Source organism: Tympanuchus pallidicinctus, unplaced genomic scaffold (genome assembly GCF_026119805.1).
Source record: "Tympanuchus pallidicinctus isolate F22 unplaced genomic scaffold, pur_lepc_1.0 scaffold23, whole genome shotgun sequence".
Lineage (NCBI taxonomy): Eukaryota > Metazoa > Chordata > Aves > Galliformes > Phasianidae > Tympanuchus > Tympanuchus pallidicinctus.
The window spans coordinates 5996568-6018020 of record NW_026294740.1 but is presented as its reverse complement, the minus strand read 5'-3'; the positions used below and the strand labels follow the sequence as shown (position 1 = coordinate 6018020).

General features: G+C 51.5%; 1 protein-coding gene across 1 annotated transcript in view; it reads right to left on the bottom strand.

The window, feature by feature from the left end:
- Positions 1-21453, bottom strand: part of SLC39A11 (solute carrier family 39 member 11) — a 60019-nt gene that overhangs the window by 3398 nt on the left and 35168 nt on the right. Inside the window, exons 7-8 of the mRNA XM_052688271.1 lie at positions 18701-18871; positions 10329-10398 (exon numbers count right to left, since the gene is read on the bottom strand). Coding sequence (XP_052544231.1) covers positions 10329-10398; positions 18701-18871 — 241 coding nt within the window. The remainder of the gene's footprint in view (positions 1-10328; positions 10399-18700; positions 18872-21453) is intronic.

The window sequence follows — 21453 nt, the reverse complement described above, 5'->3', positions numbered from 1 at the left end:
AGCACCCCACACTCCCTGAGCCAGCACCTTCTCCAACTCAACCACTCATCCAACATGGAAACAGTTGACAGCCAAGCAACAAAGATCTGCACTTGTGGGGTCTGTCTGATCTCATCTGTGGTTGCACCCTGAGCCCCTCCACCAGGCACCTCATTAAGCAGAGGCTGCTCCCCACTACCACCATAGCAGAGTGCACACATATGCATGTCCCAAGGATTACTGGGACTCCCAGCTCTGCAGGCAGAGTCAGGGGCTCTTTGGCCAGCAGCTGAAAGCTCCCTTTAAACACTTGTTTCCTATTAGTAAAATAAGACTGGTGAGAAAAATCTCTCCGGGTTGTTTAAACTTCAACCATGGTTTACAGAAGAGGGGAGGGGAAGGGGGGAGAGGCTGTGGGTTTCCCTAACCAGGACAGGCTATTACAATCAAAAACATTATTCAAGGGAAAGAGAGAGAGAACGGAGGGGGAAAAACATCCCTTTTAGAAAACACTGGAGCCGCTGTCTGTATGCTGGGTTTTTTTTTCCTCCTTCACTCGCCTTTGCACAAAGCAGCTATTACTAGCCCCAACCACAACAAATTAATGGGGTGGGAGAGGGAAGTGTGAATGGAGGGGTCTGTAAGGGAAGCAGCAGCACGCTCCCCCCTCGCTGACCCCTCGCTGCAGGGCTGCCCATGCACAGAGGCAGCCCCGAGGGGCACAGGGAAGGGAATTTAAGCCAGGGAGGGACCCAGCAGGAGAAGCCGGGACCGGTGGGCTGGCCCCTGCCCTTTCCCTGCCCTCTGCCCCTATAGCAAACCCTTCAGGGCTCCCCTGGGGGGGGGGAGGCAGCAGCGGCGTGCCCCCCACTCCAGGTCAGGTTTTGGGTTAGGGTTTTCCCAAGGATGTAGGTGCAAGGTATCACAGTGGAACGAGGCTCAAGCACACAGCTGAGCCCCAGCACCCTGGGATGTGGCACAGGGAAAGGGTCTCAGCTGCAGGGTGGCATTATCCCTCTGCCACCTCATGGCTTCAGGTCCCTTCAAAGGGCTCTCACTTGCTGAAACCACTCTCCATCACCCAATGGGGCTACTTGTTCCTTCAGTGCTTCCTATCACGCAGCTCTGCCTGTGCACCACTCGGATTTTGGGGCTCAGCATCTCAGCAGGATCAGAATGAATCCTGGCTAACACAGAAGCCAGGAACACTCCAACCTTCCTGTCCATCCTGCCTTGGCTCCCTGCAAATGGGAGATGCCCAGGCGCTCAGGCAGAGAACACTGAGCTCTGGTGCCCAAATTGGGAACAAAAGAGTCCCAGGAGATGTTCCTCCTCCCTTGGCCGCCAACTTGTGCACACCTCACACCTTGGTGTCGAGCTGATGCACTGAGGTCAGTCAGAAAGCAACCAAATCACATAAAGCTGCATTGTGCACCAGGAAAACAAAGGCTTCCTTATTACGGAAATAGGTGGGGATTCTTGGAAGGTTTCCCCCTGCTGCAAAGAAACACATTGTAAAACAGATGCACAAAGACAGCGTGGAGCAGGCTGACCCAAAGGCTGCTCCAGAGATGGGATAGAATAGAATCACAGCATAACCCAAGCTGGAAGGGAAACAGATCATTGAGTCCAGCTCCTACAGGATGGTTTGGCCAAGGCAGCAATGGTAAAACATCCAGAGACATTGGGATCTACACTGGGAAAGGTGAGGAATAACTGTGCAAGTGATGAAGTGTTCAAAGCAAAGCCTGTGCTGTCCAGCTGGTCACCTACGTCCACTTAAAAGACATTAGGATAAGCTTCAGGTCAATCCCAGTGTACAGAAAGGCACTGATACACAGAAAGAGGAAATATTTCCTTCCCCTGTGCTCAACCTCAGCTTCCCCATCTGTAAAATGGGCACATCACGGTGCTGTGCTCCGGCACCTTTTCCACCTGGGCACGCCACAAATCCCACGGACGGGTCCACATTGCATTGGGGTGATCACTCCTGCAGCATTCCAGTAGGAGGAGAGGTGAAGCTGTGGCTGAGACCCAACAGGGAGCACCAGCACCCCAGGAGTTCTCCCCAGCTCACTGCCAACCGCCGCGGCATCACGCTGGGAGACTCCAAGTTCACTTTCAGAAAAAAGCTGGCATCTCTGCATATTTGCAAGGTCAAGGCACAGAAAGCCTTCTATAAGCCTAAACCCTTGTTTTCAAGGGCCTATTCTTTTACAAACTGATTATGAAAGCAGGCTACATATTCTTAACAAGCCCCTTTTCACTACGGCTTTCAATTCCCTCCAGTGTATAATGTGCATGTGTATTCTTGCATGGCAGGCCCTTACATACTGTTTTGATTGTTATCGTCTTGCCATGAAAGGGCCGATTGTTTTGGGTTCCCAAGATTACATCATGGCTTCCCACTCGGGCTGCCTGGAGAGGTGTTTGATCAGGGCTCACAGGTGGGAAGGAGCCCTGCGGTGAGCACGGGGCCCTGAGCGTTTCCCCATACCTGCCCTACCTGTTCAGCACAGCTGCCTCGGCACGCCAAGCTCTGTGCAGCACTGACGGTGCCTCTCACGCAAGGCTGGGCTGTGGAGTGCTCCAGTCCTGAGAGCAGCTGTCCTCCCTGCAGCAACAAGCAGGCTGGGAGCAGGCGTAGGGATAAGGTGGGAGTTTCATGGGACAGAAAGGCGAAACAAAGCAAGAGTCTTGTTTTCAGAGAATCATAGAGGTTGGAAGAGACCTCTGGAAGTCATCAAGTCCGAGTCGAGTCCATTGGGATGCCAACATCCCACCCAACCTCTACAAAGAGCGAGGGCTTCAAGTGGCATCAGTAAAACTGGAAGGAAGCAAAAAGCACAAGAGAAGGAAATCACGCAGGGCACCAAGCAGTGGAAAACACCCAGAGCTCGGAGCCGAACAGGCAACCATCTCAAACCAACACCGCAAATGTGCAAGTCTAAAACTGGCAAACGCCCAGCTGCAGGGGTTTCAGTGCCCACACGTTCATCCTCGAGCAGTGGTGGCACAGCCCGGCTGCTCCACGCCTCTCCTGGTGCTGCTTTTGGTCACCTCCCCAAATCCGCCTGCCCCGCTGCGCATAGCGTGCCGTGCGGTCTGCGTCCCATCTGCTCGCCTGGCCCCTCGCCAGCCTTAAACATACACAGCCCTGGGTCCATACACGCAGTAAACATTTACAATTTTAGGAAATTTTACCCTTAATTTATCCCAAAGGCACATGAGCAAAGTTGAACATCATAAAACCTGCTCTCTCCTCTGCCCGCAGCAACCGGGATGTGAACTTCAGCTGGAGAGCACAAAATCCCTCAGCTCTCACAGCCCTTTGCCATCGCTTTCAGGCAAAGGGAGGAGGCAGGTGAAGGAGCATGGGCTGTGGGGAGGGGAAATGGTGACACAGAGGGGACATGGATGCCACCAGAGTCCCCCTCTTGACAGAACATCAGCTCACAGAGGGCTCAGGGATGTCCTCATGTGCCCAGAGCCAGAGCAGAGCTGCCCACTGTATGGGATTATTTTTTCCTTTGGGGTGAGGGGGGAGTTGAAAATCCATATTTCTATCTGCCCTATTACTCCCAGAACTGTTTGATTTTCTCTATCAGCCTCATGCATGGTCTGCATCTTCCCCTGCCCACTGGGCACAATGCTGAGTTTCATCCCTCTGCTCTTACTGCAGCAGGGAGCACCCAGGGATGTTCGAAGCTGTGCTTTTTGTGTGCTGGGTGCTCAGAGCAAAAATACACACGCACAAAAGGCCCCACGTGCCAACTTCAAAGCGAACAATCTGTTCCCGATGATGCTCTTCTCTAAAATGGTCCTTCAGGATTGAAGGAAAAGTGTGACAAAGGAAATTCAGCCCCAAGAGGGGCAGAGAGAGGCTTGGGGCAGGCAAGCACCAGGAGATGCTTCATTCTACGATCACACTGCAGATCTAAAGCTTCACAGACAGGACCCAGAGCAAAAAAAAAGCATCACCTGCACCCCTGGATGCACAACAACCCCAAAACTGCAGAGATGCACAGACAGCCTCACTGCAAGCGATGCACAGCTGAGCACAGCACTGAGCCCATCTCTTCCTTTTGCTACATCCAAATCTGAATTTTTACATATTCATATAGGCACGCCCATAAATAACCTGATTTTAATGATGTGGCCGCATTGATCGCGGGCAGGGCTTGAGCTGGAGGCAGATACAGAGCCCTATAGAGGTTATTAAAATATTTTTTAGAAATTAAACACACAGACAGGCTGGGTGGTCTAAAAGCAGGGCTGGGATTGCGGCCCGCCTATAAACCCCAATACAAGCTGCCCGTTAACATTTATAGCTTCACCCAAAACACCAACCTTCTCCCTTTGTGTGACTCTACATCACAAGCACGTTTCACACAGAAAGTTACATTACATGAGAACGATATTATGTTCAAGACCTGCCTGGATGCCTACCTGTGTGACCTGCTGTAGGGAACCTGCTTTGGCAGGGGGGTTGGATTTGATGCTCTCTGGAGGTCCCTTCCAACCCCTACAATTCTGTGATTCTGTGATGAGAGGCGATGGCCTGAAGTTGAACCAGGGGATGTTTGTGTGGGAAACAGGAGAAACTTCTTGGAAAAAGTGGTTGGGCACTGGCACAGCTGCCCAGGGAGCAGTGGGGTCACCATCCCTGGAGGTGCTCCAGAACTGCAGGGATGTGGCAATAAGGGACGTGGCCATGGGCACAGTGGGATGAGTTGGGGATCTTAGAGGTCTTTTCCAGCCTTAATGATTCTATGATTCCACAGGTAAATGCACATGTGTGCTTTTCCCCTCTTGTCTCTTGGACGAATGAAGTGACATCCCCAAAGAGCCAACGGACGGACACACCATCCCCATAGGACTCAGGATAGGTCCCAGCCCCACGGGTTCCCCAATGGGCTGGGGGGGCTTTAAGTGATTGCCATACACTGCACACTGCTGGGACTTGTGCCAGTAAGAATAAGGTAAGAATAGAATGAAAAGCACAGAAATGGTTCCTCCCTTCCCTGTCCTGCAACATCGCTGCTAAAATGCGCCTGGAGAGAGTGTGAAAAAGCACCGCAGCGGCGCCTTTATGCAGCCCCAGACCTGGAACTAAACAATTTACTAACAGATGTAGCTATAAAAAGCCCCATTATCACATCTTGTACGGTAACAATGTCTTCATTCAAACTGCTTCCCCTCCTAGGAAGGGTTATTTTCAATCCACGCTGCTACAGAGAGGTACGGGCTGCAGTGCAGAGCCAGCCCCTTGCTCAAAGTGAGCCTTGTTTGGCCTTATCTTGATAAGATAAATAGGGATAATAGCTTTTTCTTTCTCTACTCTTTTATTTGCCCTCTTTCTTTTATTTTAATGGGAATTGCAGTGCAGATCAAAGCTGGCGTGCACAGACCCACGAGGGATGGCACAGGAAACCACTTCCCCATGTCCCATCACAACAGACCCCACTTAAGAGGTCTCTGCTCCCTGCTGCACCTCTCTTTATCACAGACCGAGCAGCAAGGCACAGGAAGACCCCACATTCACCCTCCTGGCATTGCAACGAGCTGGGAAGCAGAAGCGTTCAGTGCAAGCTGCCTTGGGCCATGTGCACCTACATGGCAGGGCATCCATGCCTCCGTCCACACACTGCTATGCCCAGTGCCTTCCCAGCACTGCTCAAGGAACAGAGCAGAAGCCCTGAGATTAATTAATGAGCCGTGATGAGAAATGCAGCACCCAAGGAGCCAAAACCCACCCGCACTTGCTTGAATGACACAAAGGCAGGCATTCAGTGCACGGGGAAAACATTCAGCACCCAGAAAGGAGAAGCTCCCAGCTCAGTAACCATCACTGAATAATAAACATATACCTCCAGGACAGGTTAATTAAGAGGTGCTTAACAGGCATCTTGCAACAGCTTTGTTTTGTAACCAGAGGCTGCACTGCAGGAAGGAGCAGTGGCTGAGGAACACACAGAGCTCAGGGCACGGAATTCCCCTCCAGCCCCACCACGCAGCAGGAAGAGGTGTTTCCATTCAGTGCTCCCACGGATCTGATAAAGGAGAGAGGATCCAGCCCCACATCTCCATGCCACCCAAGCCATATTGGCTCCTCCATGACCTATTCATAGCAAAGAGACAGAGCTGGTGTATGCAAATAGCAGAGATGAACCCAGAGCGTCTTCTGCTGCCTCACACCACAATGATTCCCATTCATTCCAAGAAAACACAGCGTAAAAGCATTGCCTGGTTTCAATCTCCATGCATTAATCAAGCCTCAGCCTATTTCTTTCTCTTTTCCAGCAGTGTGGGAGGCACTGGCTGTCCCATGAAATAATATTTTCCGAGCCATCGTCAAAGTCCTACCGCCAGCCCGAAGCCTCTTTCTGTCTCAGCAGAGCTGGACAGGAAACAATCTGTGGGCACAACAGGGCCAGCACTCCCCGCACAGGGCTGTGAATGGGGGCCATTGTGCTGCAGTGAGGAACCCTCCCCAGCAGCAGCAGGGAAACAGATCTGTTTGCGTCGCTGCCACACACGCATTGCAGCTGAACAGGAGCCTTCATTCAGCACGGGGCAGGTGTCCTATCAGGACCTGCTGTCTGCACCATGCACAATGCAATATTGCACATCATTTTTCCAACTTCGAGACCTTTATACGCTCCAAGTAAATTTCTGCATTTTGCTTTGTACCTCTTTCACTTCTTTCGATTTTCCGTTGCACCTGAAAGAGCAGCTCCTGCTCTGTGCTTTGCCAGGGAGACACCCAGCAGGGCCAGAGCTTCCACGAGAGCTGTGCAAAGGCACCAAGGATGCCCAGTGCTGCTGTGAGCAGGCAATGGGAGCAGGGGTGTTACCACATAGTGCCAGGTGGGAGAGGAGCAGTGGGGATGAGGCTCTTCTTTGGTGCCCAATCTGGGATCTCCTCACACTACTGTGCAGCAACCAGCAGGAACAGCAGCTTCCCACCTCTGCAACAGGAGCAGATTAAAAAAGCAGAAGTGTACACTGCGTGCTTTTAGGGAAGAAAAGTGCAGGAAAATCCCACCTATGTGCAGACCAAGCCCACCATGCTGACACTTCCCACTTCTCTCTTTGACCAGGTACCAGCCAGGCATCACTGCCCTCAGCTGAATGAAGGACAGAGCACGGCCACACGCAGCACTGTCTGACTCTGAAATGAAACAATCCCTTCATCACGCTCACACCTTGCTGCAGACCACTGAAAAATTGCCATGGTGAACTTCTCTTTTTTTTTTTAAAGAAAAAAAGAAACAACTTTATTTTCTGGCACCAACTATCCCTTGTGACTGGACTTAGCCATGGGCTGGGACAAAGGCTGTGACAAAGGCTGCTTTCTTACCATGTTTATGCACTGTCAGAATTGCACAGGCAGTCCTATTCCCAGCTTTTTCTAGTGGCTCCAGGCTTGGTTTTCCATCCTTAATAATAATCTTTCAGTTTTTACAATTCTGTACAGAATGACAATAGAATAACACCAGGGCTGCAAGATGAATCACCCAGAGGTTACACCCACAGAGCCCATAAAAGACAGGGACAGGAGCGCTGCACTGGGGGATGTGGGGATGGGCAATGGGACAAGGGAACAGGGAAAGGGATGTGGGGACAGGGATGAGGAGTGAGATGAAGGAACAGGGACATGGTGCATTTCATGTGGGCAGCACCTTCCCGGCTTCCCCTCCCTGACACTGCTGCAAGCAAAACCCCCATGGGATGGGGATGCTGAGAGCCCCTCAGGGTCCACAGACTTAAAGAAAAAACTGACAGACATTTCAGTGGGGTTTTTTTCTCCTGCAAAACCACACTGGGCGGCTCCAGCCCCATCTGGTTCCTTTTAAATCAGCCACACAAAACGGGGAGGTTTGGTCAAACTATTTCTTTTTCCTCCTCCCTGCATGCAATCACTTTGTGCAGTAGGGCACAGCCGTCCTGTTCCCAGCACTGTGCTGAGCAGCTCCTTGGGGCCTGGCTGCCCCATGGCAAGCAGAGGGATGCAACACAGATTGGATCTGGCACAGAGGGACTCAAACTGCTCCCCGCTCCCCAAATTCAGGGCAGGCTCCTTTGTATCCTGAGCCCCCTCCTGAGTGCAGCACACAAGATCTCGAACTGGGTGAGCAATCCCTGCCTAACATCAGAAGGAAAAAAAAGCAGCTCGGCTGCCGAGATCTCTGCTGTTTGTGCGTGGTGACATCGTCAGCAGAGCCTCCTCCGAGCCGGGCCCGGCAGCAGGAGCGGGATGCGCACGCCCGGGGGCAGCAGAGGAGCGCGGAGCCGCGCACCGGGAGCTGCGGGGCCGGAGCGGGGCGATGGGGAGCGGCACCCAGGGGAACCCAATGCACCGACCGGAGAACAACAGCAGCCAGCACGGCCCGGCCTCCTCCTGCCGCCCTCTGCAGGGCAGCTGGGGCTTTCCCGGTTTTCATAATTCCCTCTCTGCTGATATTCGTTTCCTACACGCAAAGCTGGAACAGCCCTTTGGGACGGAGCTTTCCCAGGGTCCTACAGCGAGCTCCTGCACAGGTCTCAGTCCGATGGGGGAGGTGAAATGCATCGATCAGCATCTGCACGGTGCCAGCAGCAGGCAGAAGCGAGCACGGGGTCAGCAGGCTCTGCAAGCACCCACCCATATGCAATGCAGCCCTGGGTGCTTGCATCGGAGTGTGGGAGCCGTCAAGAAGCACTGTCACACAATTCGGTTTGGAGCTGCTCAGCCCTGCTGCCAATCAGCTCACATCACTGCAGGAACGCACAGTCACAGCCGGGGGGATAAGGGGGTAAACTGAGTCATGCAGCTGTTCCACTGAAATGCTATTTTCAAATCACAGAGATGGAGGAGATCACAGCCGTCACATCCCCAAAGCGCTGCGGTTGACCCAGAGCAATTTTCCCTTCAAATGTGTCAAAACATTTAACTCTATTTCATTACCTTATATATATAAATACATATATATATATAACTCCACTGCTACTTTCTAGCACTAAGGGCTCCTGCAAAGCCCCTGTGAGAGCTGTCCCCATCTTTTCCTCTTCACAAAACCCCCCACAACAGCAGCAGCAGCAATTTCTTTTCCCAATACTCCACGCAAGTTGCATCTCTTTCCCATGCCCAGCACAGCCACGCTTTGCTCTTGCCCTGCAGAGCAGGCAGGAGCTGCCCGTCCTCCCCAGAGATGCTGTATGAGGAGGAATTGGCAACAGCACAGCGTTTCACTCCTGGATATCCCCAACCATTTCCACGGGGCAGCGGCCACACGAAGAGCTTTTTGTTCTGCCCGCAGATGACAACGATAGACAGATTGATGGCAACGAAGTCATTTTGTCTCCTTCTGCAGCTGACAACATTTGCATTGGTATTTCCCTGGTGCAGACTCCACCTTTTATCTAACATGATTAATGCCATTGTAAATACAGAGAAAGAAGCAGCTGCTTCTGGTTTCTCAGCTTTTACTGAGCAGCTGACAAAAAAAAGAAAAAACCACACACATCCTTTTGTAAGAGAATCCCTAGAGTCTCTGCAGGCTTTATGAAGAGCCTTTTATTGCAAAAGGTTGGAGAAAAGCAGTTTATAACTGCTTTATTGTGCTGTGCTCACCACAAATCTGGATTGTATCTGCTACAACCCGAGTGCCCAGGGCAGAGCAGTGAGCACAAGCCCCCGGCTGCGAGGGAGGTGACATGGATGTCATGAAAGCTGTGTGACATGGGGCAACACTCAGGCCCATAGCAGATCCAGGCATAAAACCTGGGGGTTGCATGCAGCTCTCACCCAATGCTGGGGCCCCATAGACCACCAGCAGTACTGGAGTGGCTGAGATGCAGCGTGCCTTATTCTTCCACCTGGAGGAGCTAGGAAAGGCACTGCAAAGCCTGAACATGCTGCTTTCCCTCCACAACACCTTTGTTATAAATGGGTCTGGTAATCAAAAGGTAAAATTCAAGTACGCGATTCAAACAGAAAAATAAAAGCATTTGATGAGAACACACCGAGCTGCACCTCAGCTGCTGCTTTGCAAAGCCACTTGGCAGCCCCCTGTGCTGGAGGCAGTGATGATGTCCCTGAGTCACTGCTTGCAAAAACTGAGCCACCACTTCCCCATCCCACCACTGCGCCAGGCACAGCACAGCTCCTGCAGCCCCACTTAGCAGCTCAGCAGTGCTGGGACGGAACCATTCCAGGAACCAGCATCACCAAGAGAAGCTCTCTTTCCGCCTGCCAAACCTTGAAATACCCAGCAGCAATGCTGCATGCCCGGTCTGGGACAGGGGACAAACTGTGGCAGGGAGAGTTGCCCCAAACCCCGCAGCAGCACCGCGCTCTGCCTTACCTGGCGCTCTGGAAGGTGGCAGACACCGATTTTCCAATAGCCCCGAATCCAACTCCCACTGCTAGCCCCTCTGCAACGGGAAGGAGAGAGAATTAAGGTCAGATCCTGCAGCATCTCTGGGGCTGCCCTTCTTTCAGCACGCCCAAGGAAGCAGGGCTGCAGGTCAGGGTGTTGCTTTTTCTCATTTTAACCTAAATTCTGTGCAAATCTGTACAAGGAGGGCAAGGGGTGACACTGAGCAGCATTGGGTGCAGAGGTGCTGCCTGCTGGGCTCCTTCATGGCTCCCTGATCTGAGCCTAATGCACTGCAGCCAAACACAGGGAGACTTCTACGCCTGTAATGAAGCACATGGGAGGGGAAAAGGCCACAACCCCCAGCAGCTTCAATGCAACTCCAAGCACAGCGGGGGGAAGCCATCCAAAGCACAGCAGCAGTGCTGGTTTGCAGCCCGATGCCAGTGCACGTTCTGCAGCCTTCGAGGAGGCAGTTCCCCACACAGGCTGTGTGACAGCCATGCAGGGGAGCGCTCAGAAGGCATTCAAACAGATGGAAGGTGTTACATGTGCCTGCAAGGATGAGGTCTCAGAGGAACAGAACCGTGTCTGTTTGTGGCCCCTTGGATTTCCAGTTGCCTTGGAAACACACCATAAGCAGCAGCACTGATTTACTATCAGCACGGCGTCCCCTGCTACAGGCTGAGCGTGTGAAGTTGAAACAGATCACAAAACAAAGGACCCAGAGCCTTGATCTGAGTTTTGGCTTAGGGTGGAGACAGTGAAGACGACATCAGGAATCAGTCCTACATACAGGATGAGGAAACTCTTCACCATTCCTTAGATAAAAGTGCAAAGCAGTGGTGCAAGCCCTGGCCAAAGTCCCTGTACAAAGTGCTGGTGGAAAGCCCTCATGCAAAATCCCCACATAAAGCACTTGTGCAAAGCTTTCCTGCAAAACCCACATGCCAAGGTTAGGGTTAGGGTTAGGCAAAGCACTGGTGCAAAACCCCCATGCAAAGCTCTCATGCTGCCCAACAGCACCATGGGGAGAGAGGAGGGAGCTCTATCAGTGCATTCATGGTGATGCTGAGTGTGAGGAGGGCACGACAGAGCTCTGCAGAAAGGGCTTTGGCTCTGCTCCTTTGAAAGATCTCTTTTTAAGTGTAACTCACCCCGAGAGCAGCATTCAAGGGGTAAAAGTGCCCACTCGTGCAAAAAAGGAAAAGAGTTTTTTGGGAGGGGAAACAATGCACTGGTTTTCCCTGCTGTAAAGCAAATCGCATGCAGTAAGGAACTCAGCAGCACAATTAATGAAAGTACAAATTACGGATACATGGGAACAAATTATAGGAAATTAGAATCAACAGATGGTGCGTAGTGAAGGGCTCATCCAGAAAGGGAGGAGCAGCAATGAAGGAAGCTCCATCAAAGCTCCCCACAAACCCATGCACAGCACTGCAGGAGCTGCTGCAATGCTCACGGCCATGCAGAACCCATGCATGGTTCAGAGGATTAACTTGCAGGCAGAATGGCTGACTGCATCCCAGCAGACCTTTCCCTTAGCATCCGTTTCACAAGTCCTTAAGAGCTCGACCAGCTGAAAGAACCAGGTGAAATAAAACCCACTGCTCCTCTAAATCCTATTCAGTGCAGCTTATGTGGCAGGGCTGGGAGTGCTGAGCCGCAGAGCTCCCCTGTTCCAGGGACACGCCATGCACACACCTGGCCCTGGCTGCTTCCAGCATTGCTCTCAGCATGCAGTGAGTTCTGCAGCCTTTGGGAGCCAGTTGTAATGCAAAGAGCACCCAGAACTCAAAGCCCTCCCGATTCTCCAGAAGAAACTAATAGCAGCAAGCCTCGCTCACTGAGCCTTTAGAAATCACACTGGCAAGTAAATTAACCCCAGCTATTGTGTTACATGGCTTAAAGAGCAGAAAAATGAGCACAGGCTGCAGGCAGAGAACAGCAATGCAATGATTAAAAACAAAGAACAAAAGTAACCAAAAAAAGAAAAAGGATAAAAGTAGCATTTCTGATCCCTCTTTGCCTCCTGGTTTGTAATAACAGCTCCATTTCAGGAACAAAGAACACCCTGGAACTCAGGCCCTCTCTAACACTCCTGCAGAAACTCAATGGGATGCAGAGCTGGCAGGATGGGGGCTCAGGTTCCTTCCATAGGGATCATGAGCTGAGCAGCAGTGCACAGCACACAGCTGAGCAGGGGCAGAAGCCAGGGCATGGAGAGAGACTGAAGGCAAGGGGAAATAAGGGGCTGTCGGTGGCTTCTGCCTACAAGGGATACTGGATTTCCTGGGGAGAGCTGTAGCATATTGGAGTGCTGCATCTGAAAGAATGGAAAGAATTAAAGATGTGCCAGCCCTTCCTTGGGAGCAATGGAAAGAGCCTGCAATTTGGACAACACCCTCTGCATTAGCTAATGCACAGCTGATGCAAAGCACGTGCTAGCTCAGTGCAAGAGCTCCCTCTGGGTCCACCCTGCCCAGCAGCACTACACCAGGAGCAGCAATGAGCTGTTTCCAGAGCTTTTGGTTAAATAAAACCAGCACCTTTGGGCAAGCAGACTGCTGCCCACATCCTTTCCAACCGTGCACTGCAATGGCCGCTGTGCAAGCTGTGATGCACTTGCAGCTCTGAGCATCTCCAGGCTGGCAGAAGCAGCATGGTGCTGAGCTAACTGCTCCTCCTGTTAGGGCAAAGGCAGCTCTCCTGGGTCAGCAAACGAACCCTCTTCCTCCAGGAAGGGGCTGGGGATGCCAACACACCATCAATTATTCATCTCCCTCTTTGAAGAACTGTAAGTTCCTCGTGGAAAATTAATCTGGCTCTAACGAGGTTTGTATTCCTAAGAGTTCAAGCATGTCCCTGTCTCCACTATTCAAACTCTTCAGTTTTACCCAAAGGTTGAATTCCAGTTCCCATCAGACAACATCTTTTTGCCATTACAGTGCAAGAAAGCGCAGAGGTTACCAATGATTTTTGTGAATTTCACATCTCCAATTATCTGCCGTTAAGAACAGCAAGCAAGAGGTTGAGGTAACTTTAGCAAGATTATTTTTTGCCTCCGGTTTTCCAGAGATCTGAGGACAGATCTGAGCAATGCTGTGCATGTGTCGATAGCAAACAGCAGCTGGAGGCAGGCTGAAGCCTGCAAAAACAAACAGCCATCCCTTTCAGGTGCTCAGCACAGAGCTGACACAAAGGAAACAGCTCTATCACTGCGTGCAACACAACGGGGTCAAACTTCATCAGAGGGGATGCTAGGCTGCAATGCACTCTGATCCCAATGCCTTCTGTAGGGGGATGCCAGGTGATTTCACAGAAGGGCAGCAGGATGGGGTGTTCTGGAGCACAGCTGCTCACCCATGTGTAAGCAACCAGAAAGGTCGGTTTGCAGCAGCAGAACAAGAAGTGGACAAGAATGCTGAGCCAAACTGGTGGTGTGCACCATGGCAGCTGTGGGTGTACGGTGCCAGCAGACACAGGGAAATACAGCTTGGGAACCACGAGGCCTTGCTTTGGGATCTTTGTCATTCAGTAGGATGGACTTGGGTAGACCAGGCAGTTCCATTATATTCCTCTTGATTTACCTCAGGAGCCAAACCACCAGCATGCCGTTCAATTCCTCTTTTCTCCACTATCACCAAAGCACAACTGGGCACAAATCCCCGCTTCCAACCAGCGAGCGCAGCAGAGCTGAGCTGCACACAGCCTTGTGCACCCAAACGAGGCACCTGGTGTTAAACAACTCACTGCCCACACCCTGACACTGCCACCATGGAAATGCATCAGTGGGTGAGCAAATGCCTTTCCCACAGTGAGAACCCAGAACTGCCCTCAGAGCTGGGACCGACAGCAGAGCTGCAGCCAAAGCACTTGTCTGTGTGACACACAGCAGTTCGTGGGAGTGGGGCAATCCCCCATACTGCTGGCATGGCCCCATGCAGGGCACAGCAGGGAATCCCTGTGCCTCTCTGTGCTTTTCCCCCTTTGCAGAAGCCCCAACAGCTCTGCGTGAGTCGCTTCAATCCATCAAGGCACTTCATCCGTGCAAATGTCAAAATATGTGCTGATGAGGCTGCAATTAGTGGGAGGTTTAATGAAAGGGTAGTGCAACCTTTTCCAGAGCAAGCAACTGATTGCAACTGAGTCGCAGCCGTGCAAAACACTTTGGGGATGCATGGCTCCCTCTGCTCCCAACCAGTCCCCATCCACCAGGTCCACGCCATGACCCTGACCTGGGACACAACCATCCTTCCCTCTAAGCAGCAAGCACAACCTGGTGAGCACGATGCTCCCTCTGCAGCAGTTTGGTTCCATGGAGCTACTGCACGAGCAAAGCATGCACGATGCACCAAACATAGGGGCACCTTCCCCTGCCCTCTCTCCCACCCTGTTTTCAGGAATTCAAGCACAAGCACATCTTCTCCTTTCTCTCACTACAAACAAATCCTCACAGCAGCAATCAGAGATGCTCAGTGCAATTGTTCAGAGATTCAGAGGATTGTTCACAGACTGCTGAGTGCAATTGTTCAAAGCAATGCCAGTGGAACCAACAGCAGAAGGCACTCAGCTGTCATTGAAGAGGGGAGCATTGAAGAGTGCATGCAGGTGAGACACGCACTGAGCAGCACAGCACTGAGCAGCACAGCACTCAGCTCCTGTCCTCGTGCTCTGCTTGAAGCACAGTGAGCATCAGTGCAGGTGGCACAGCAAAATGCCCCTCAGCAGAGCACCTCACCCCAGATGACCACACAGGTGACACATTAAGAGGCATACAGAATGGTTAAGGCTGTGGGAAACAAGAAAGAAAGCAGTGTCCTTTGCCCTTATAGATGTCACCAGCTGAAAGTTTCTTCATTTCAGATCTTTCCTCTCTTGCCCATAGTGGTGCTTCACTTTGTCACTGCAAGACTCCTCCCTCCCTCTCCTCGGTGCTTCACAGCCAAGGATGACTTTGTTCCATATTTAGCCCACACACTTTACTGATCCTCACACTTCTGTGCTTGCTTTGTTCCTTCTCAGGGAAAAACAAGAGCAGTGCAGCACGTTGGTCAGCTTCTGGGAATGGGAAATGGAGAAAAGGCTCTGTGTGGAGCCCTTTGGGTTTAGGGCACACCGTGGATGCTTCCACTACCACCACCACCACCTCCTACTGGCTTTCTCCCTCTCACCCCCACTTCACTCGGACACCTGAGGCAGAAATAGTGCAGAAATCTTACCAGGGAGCAAACACAGAGCAATAGGGCCACACACAGAAACACGGGGTATCTTACTGCAGAAGTGATGGGGCAATGGGGCTGGGACTAAGTGGGCTCCTCTGGGTCCCTCAGCGCAGTGCCTGCAGCCCCTCCAGCCCCACAGCATCGTAGAAACATAAGGAAAATTCAGGCTGGGTTTCCTTGGCAACATCACCCTGGCTGGAAGCATCCCCTGGTGTGGGCTGCAGGGACCCCCGTGGCACCCCAAGACCAGCACAAGATGCAAGCATCAGTGCACACTGTTCTTAGTGCCTGCACACAGCAGGGGTTGCAGGAAGGAGAAGAGAGTGCAGCCAGCAGAGCCAGCTGGAACAGCCATCCCAAAAGCCTGCAGTCCCAAATACCTGCCATTGAATGGTGTGTCTGCAACTGGGCAACACAGAGCAAAGCAGGGAGCCCATGCCAGACTCACAGCTCCATCCCACAGCGTTCCCTCCTCCCTCAGGGATGTGTGCACAGAGGAAGGAGTTTAAGCTCACACCTCGCTAATTGTTATTTGTGATACACCAGTAACATTTTAATTAATTTCAAGTCTTCAGCATAACAACCACCCAAGGTACAAAGATGAAGCAGAATAAACAGGGCTTGATTAAATACATAATTAATGTTCTACTAAAGCCGGCATATATGAATATTAATTAGTGGGGATATTCTGCTGTTCGGCATCTCCTGTCATTATCAATTTATTCTTTACATTGCCAGCCCCAGCTTTGGAAGGAATTAGCAAAGCTTTTCTTGCCTGCAGAACACAGCAAATTTAGGAGGATGGTCCCTACATTCAATTATCTCAGCACACACAGCAACAAGCCTGGAAGGAAAGATAGACACACTGCCAAGGCTGAAATGTGCTCATCCCCGAGCAGGGCTCAGAGTAAACAAGCCTAGCACTCTGCTGGCAGTCAGAGCAAAAGGCTGTGGAGCAGCAGGCTCAGCTCTGCCCCCCAACCCTACCTCTGGTTCCGCTCTGGCAAAGTGCTGCTGGGCCAGAGGCGAAAGAGAACAGCTGCTGCCCGGAGCTAAGGTGCAAATATCACACCTGCAAAGCCCCGGTGCTTCTGTTCTCCCTTCTGGCCTTTAAGTTCTTAGCCCATAGGAGGCCAGAACAGAGCTCCAGCAGTGGCTGCAAGCAGCCCCTTCCCAATTGCATTCACTTCCCTGCAGAACCCAGCCCATCCCTCATCCCATGGATGTGCATCAAACAGAGCAGGAAAGGATGGCAAGCCCTGGGAGCGATGCTGCCAACCATCAGCATCTCGGCTTCTGGGGCATCCCAGCTTTTCAGCTTGCACAGAGCAGCTCAGCCCCACGCCCTCCGTGCTCCTCCTCCAGCACAGCATTAAGCACAGTGTCATTCCACTGCAGGAGTCTGCACTAATTACAGTGTCAGCCTTTCCGCCGGCAGGGATGATAATTGAGGTAGAGCATTACAGTGTTTCCAAACCCTGTGCAGCAGGCGGAGAGCTCAGCAGATCTGGGTGTGCCACCAGGCACTGGTGACACTGGCAGCGTGGGGATGGCACTGGGATGATAAAACAGAAGAGCTCTGGGGAAAACCAAACCCAGCAGCATCCTGCCGACTGTCCAGAGACCACGAGCCTGACTTCACTGCACTGAGCCCCAACTCATGGGCTGGACATAAAGCAGCAACAAGCAACAGGCTGGGTTCAGGGCCCCCACTGGCACAGCTCCCCAAATATTAAGCTTTAATATTGTGACCTTTAAGATGCAAAAGAACGTCTGAGCTCTCACAGCTGCCCAAAGGTGGCTTTGTGCTCTTGCTGAAGCAATGAAATGTTGGATCTGTGTCTCTACAGCAACCTGGGGGCGCAGTCATTAACTCAGTCCTGTGGGTGTTGCTTTGTTCGTTCCTCTACAAAACTTGCTTTTTGCAATGACAGTGAAAGGAATCCCCCACCAACACAGCCCGAGGCAGTGAGCTGCTCACACAACCCAGCTCCTCACTCCAGGCTCCCTGGCACTTCATTTGCAGCATGCAATCCAATTACCGCTCACTCCGAGCAAAAGCTTCCTCCTTTCTGTGTACACACGTGGCTAATTCAAAGCTCTCTGCTCCTCTCCTGCAAGTGCACAGCAGGGCTGGGAATTTGTAAAGAGACTGTGCACCCTGCAGGCTATAAACAGGAGCAGCCCTGGGACCAGTGCCTGCAGCTATAGGATGAGGTGGCCATTGCACTCATAGCAGCTGCATGGCCACAAGCCCCGTGCTCACACCACAGCTCTCTAAAGGGCACTCACCATCCTCCCCATGCTTACAGTTCCAGTTATGCAGAAAAGCCATTTCTTAAACCCCTCGCCTTCATTCAGGCAACAGCCTGAGAGATAGAAAGGAAGCTAGGGATGGAGAAAGAAAGGGGAAGGAACAGACAGGAAGGAGCAGAAGAGGAAAGATGGGAGAGAAAGTCAGGAAAACCGCCTTACATTACTTTCAACATCACTAAGATCTGCAAAGCAGCTGAGTGCCTTCAGCTGTTAGCACTTTCTCTCATCTTGCATAATTTCTGGTACCCTCAAAGCCCAGCTCCTGGAACAATGCAGTCCAAGATTCTTGGCCCTGCGGTTTCCCATCTATTGGCACACTCCATCCCTTGAATAAGAAAGTCATCATTGTACTTGCTCCTGCAGAGAAGAATTGCTTTAAAATGCATCTCTTGTTGTACACAGACCAAAAAAGGAATAACAAGAGACCAGAATCCCATTGTCTTTACAGGGCCATCTTTCTCAATCTCCTCTCAGATTTACAATTTTTGCCCACGACAGGCTGGCAGCAAAGTGAGGCTGCAGATGTTAAAGACACACCAGTAAGCCTGCAATTTCCCCTCCCTGTATGAGGTTTTGCTGCCAAAACCTTCCATCGGTTCAGCCCCATGCAAACAGCGCAATGCAGTGTGATAGATCCCACTAGGCAGGTGCCATCTGCAAGCAGCAGTGAAAAGGAGGAAGGGAGAAGAGAAGACAGCCCCAGAAAATCCTCCTGGGCTGTGTCCAGCTCAGCATCAGCTTCGGGAAGGGTACAGGAATGGACAGATAGAGGGATAGGCAGATTGATGGATGGCCGGGCAGACAGCTGGGCCTTACCTGGGATGTTGTGGATGGTTATAGCAAGGATCATCAGCAGGATCCGCCTCCAGCTGCTGCTGCTGGCTGTCAGGGCAGCATCCCTGGCCATGGGGAATGCTGGGGGGCTGTCAGGCAGGGGGGTCCCCGCACCTCTCCTCCGCTGGTAGGGCTCCCCGTTCTCAGCCTTATCTGAGGGGACAGAAAGACAGATGTGGGTCAGCAGGATGAGACAGGAGGTGGACACCTCCCACCTTTCCTCTCAGAAGGAGAATGTAGAGAGAAGGAAAAACACCCAGCAAGATTTGTTGCTGCCATCTGTTAATGTCTCTGGGGGTGCTGGGTTCCCGGAGCTCTGCTCCCAGCAGCACAATGACCACCAGCTCTATTCAAACCCCAGGGAGGGCTGTGAAGGGAGGAACAAGCACTGGGCAGTGCTGTAACAAAGCTTGTACAGAACGAGACCAGAATCAAAGCCTTCCAGCTGCTTTCGCTTGGCACTTAGCAGAAGTGATAAAACAAATGTCATCAGCATTTCTAAAATATAACTTCTGGGGTCTGAACAAAGCAGCTTCGCTTTGGCACCTCCTCTGCTTGTAAATAGGCTTCTCCCATCTCCCTTCTGGCTCTTTTTCATGCACTATTACCTCCAGGATTGCAGGGGTAGGGAGGAAGCAGCCCAAAGTGCAATAGAACTACACCTGTAACGAGTCCCACAGAGCACAGCAGCACGAGGGCAGTTTATGGGAATAAACAGAGCAGACACAGCTTCTGCAGAAGCACAGAGGGCAATTTAGATTCGTGATTTGAACAGCAAAATGACTCTCATGTAAATTATCTGTGCCTTAGCAGAAGGAAAAGCAGCAGCATCCCCACCAGGGTGACAACCCGAGCATCATTCCCTACTCACATGTAGCAGCAGGGCTACAAAGGGGGGAAAACTGCTTGGCTGGGGAAAACTGGGGAATAAAGGAGTAACAGCAGCAGCTGACGGGCAGAGACACAGCACTGCAACATACAACAGCAGCCAGAGCTCCAACCAGGGCACAGGGCAGGGAACAAAACAACAGCAAAAGCTAAACAGGGCTGGAAGAGCCTCAAGAGCAAATTGGAGCAGTGCTAAGAGTGGAGCAGGGGGCGGCTTTCAGGGAATAGCTGCTGTGATCAGAAGGGCTGCTCACAAGGATGCTGCCAAGACAATTATATAGCAAATAATTATCTGTGCCACATGCATTACTTTGAGTCCTGCTCACAAAAACTCCTCTATATATTCTCCTCAATTTATCATTATTGAATTTCTTCATAAAGCTGCAGGGCAAAGACTCTGCCAAAAGTTTAATTACATACGTGCAGCCTGCTGCATTTTTCATATCCTCTGTAGCCAGCTCTTGAAAAAGATAAATGGCTTTGAGTATGGCTTAAACTGCTGCAAAACATAAAAGCCAACAGACTCCTTATCAGCACGTGAAACAGCTTTTTATTTTTTTATTATTTCTTAATGAAAACTGCTTGCATGAGCTGGAGCTCAGCTCTGCTGCACTTGCAAGCACACACAAACAGATGAAAACACCACCTGCTATCTGCACCCGAAAAACTCTTCACGACTTCACCTCCTGAATCACTATCAAACCCTATGCAGGCAACAGAGCTCTTTACTTCAGAGCCCTCCCCATTCAGGGATGGCTTTGGTCAACAGCAGCCCCCAACTCTCTGTCCAAGATCTTGTCCAGGTGCCCATATAACACAGGGCTGTGATTCATGTGCCTTCATCCCTTTGGGATGGGATGGGGTAACCCACAGCACTCAGTGCCTCCCTGCCTGGAGGTACTGGAATGAAAATCATTCACAGCACCAGAATGCTGCTCAATCTTTTCCCCATTGATTTCCTCATCAAATTCTTGCAACAAGACCATCTGCCCTGCTGGGAAGGGATTTTACTGCCAGCGTCCGGAGCACTGCAGACAGGAGGAAATCACTGCACAGCACAGCATATCCATCATGGGCAATGTGGAGGTTCTGCCCTCGGCCAAACTTGCATGAGATAAATTAGCAGCCTCAGTGTAAATACTGATAAGCATTTGTCAGCTCCCATCCCCAACCTGTGGGAGAAGGGAAGAAGTGCTGAGCATGAAGAACAACAGTTATAAAAATATGACTAAATGCCACGCACAAGGCGTTCAAAAAAGCTGTTCTGTGTCAGCTTGCACAGGGAATGCTCCCATTTCAGAAGCCTTTAAGATGGACACGCACCCATTCTGCCCAACACCGCACTGCGTTGGCACTTCAGTCTTTTGCACAAAATGGAAATGTGCACTAAACGCTACAGCAGCTCTATTAAAAACATGAGAGATTAGCCAGTGTGCACTGACCCTTGTCTGAGGGTGGGGAGGGGAAGAGAGAACAACCTGCTAAGGAAAACGACGACACAAGGAGCTGCTGTCCCCTCCTGAGGTGCAGAAAATAACAGCACGTCCAATTCTCTCCCCTAATGACTGAGATCAAATTGTATGGAAAACGCCTAAGATCCCCCAAGCCCCTTATAGAACACATGCTGAGGGCATGCAGCTGGTAACACACACCCAAGCACTGCCCCTTTCACCCTCCATAAGCCTGAGATGCTCCATTAACCTTAAGCACACATAACAAATGCTCCTGTTTGATCCCACACCATATGGGCTCCATCACCACTACTCCTGTGAGGAGCTGGTTCAGTGCCTGCTCTGCTCAGGCAGCACAGCCCAGAGGGAGAGAGGGGAAAAATTCATCTAAGTGCT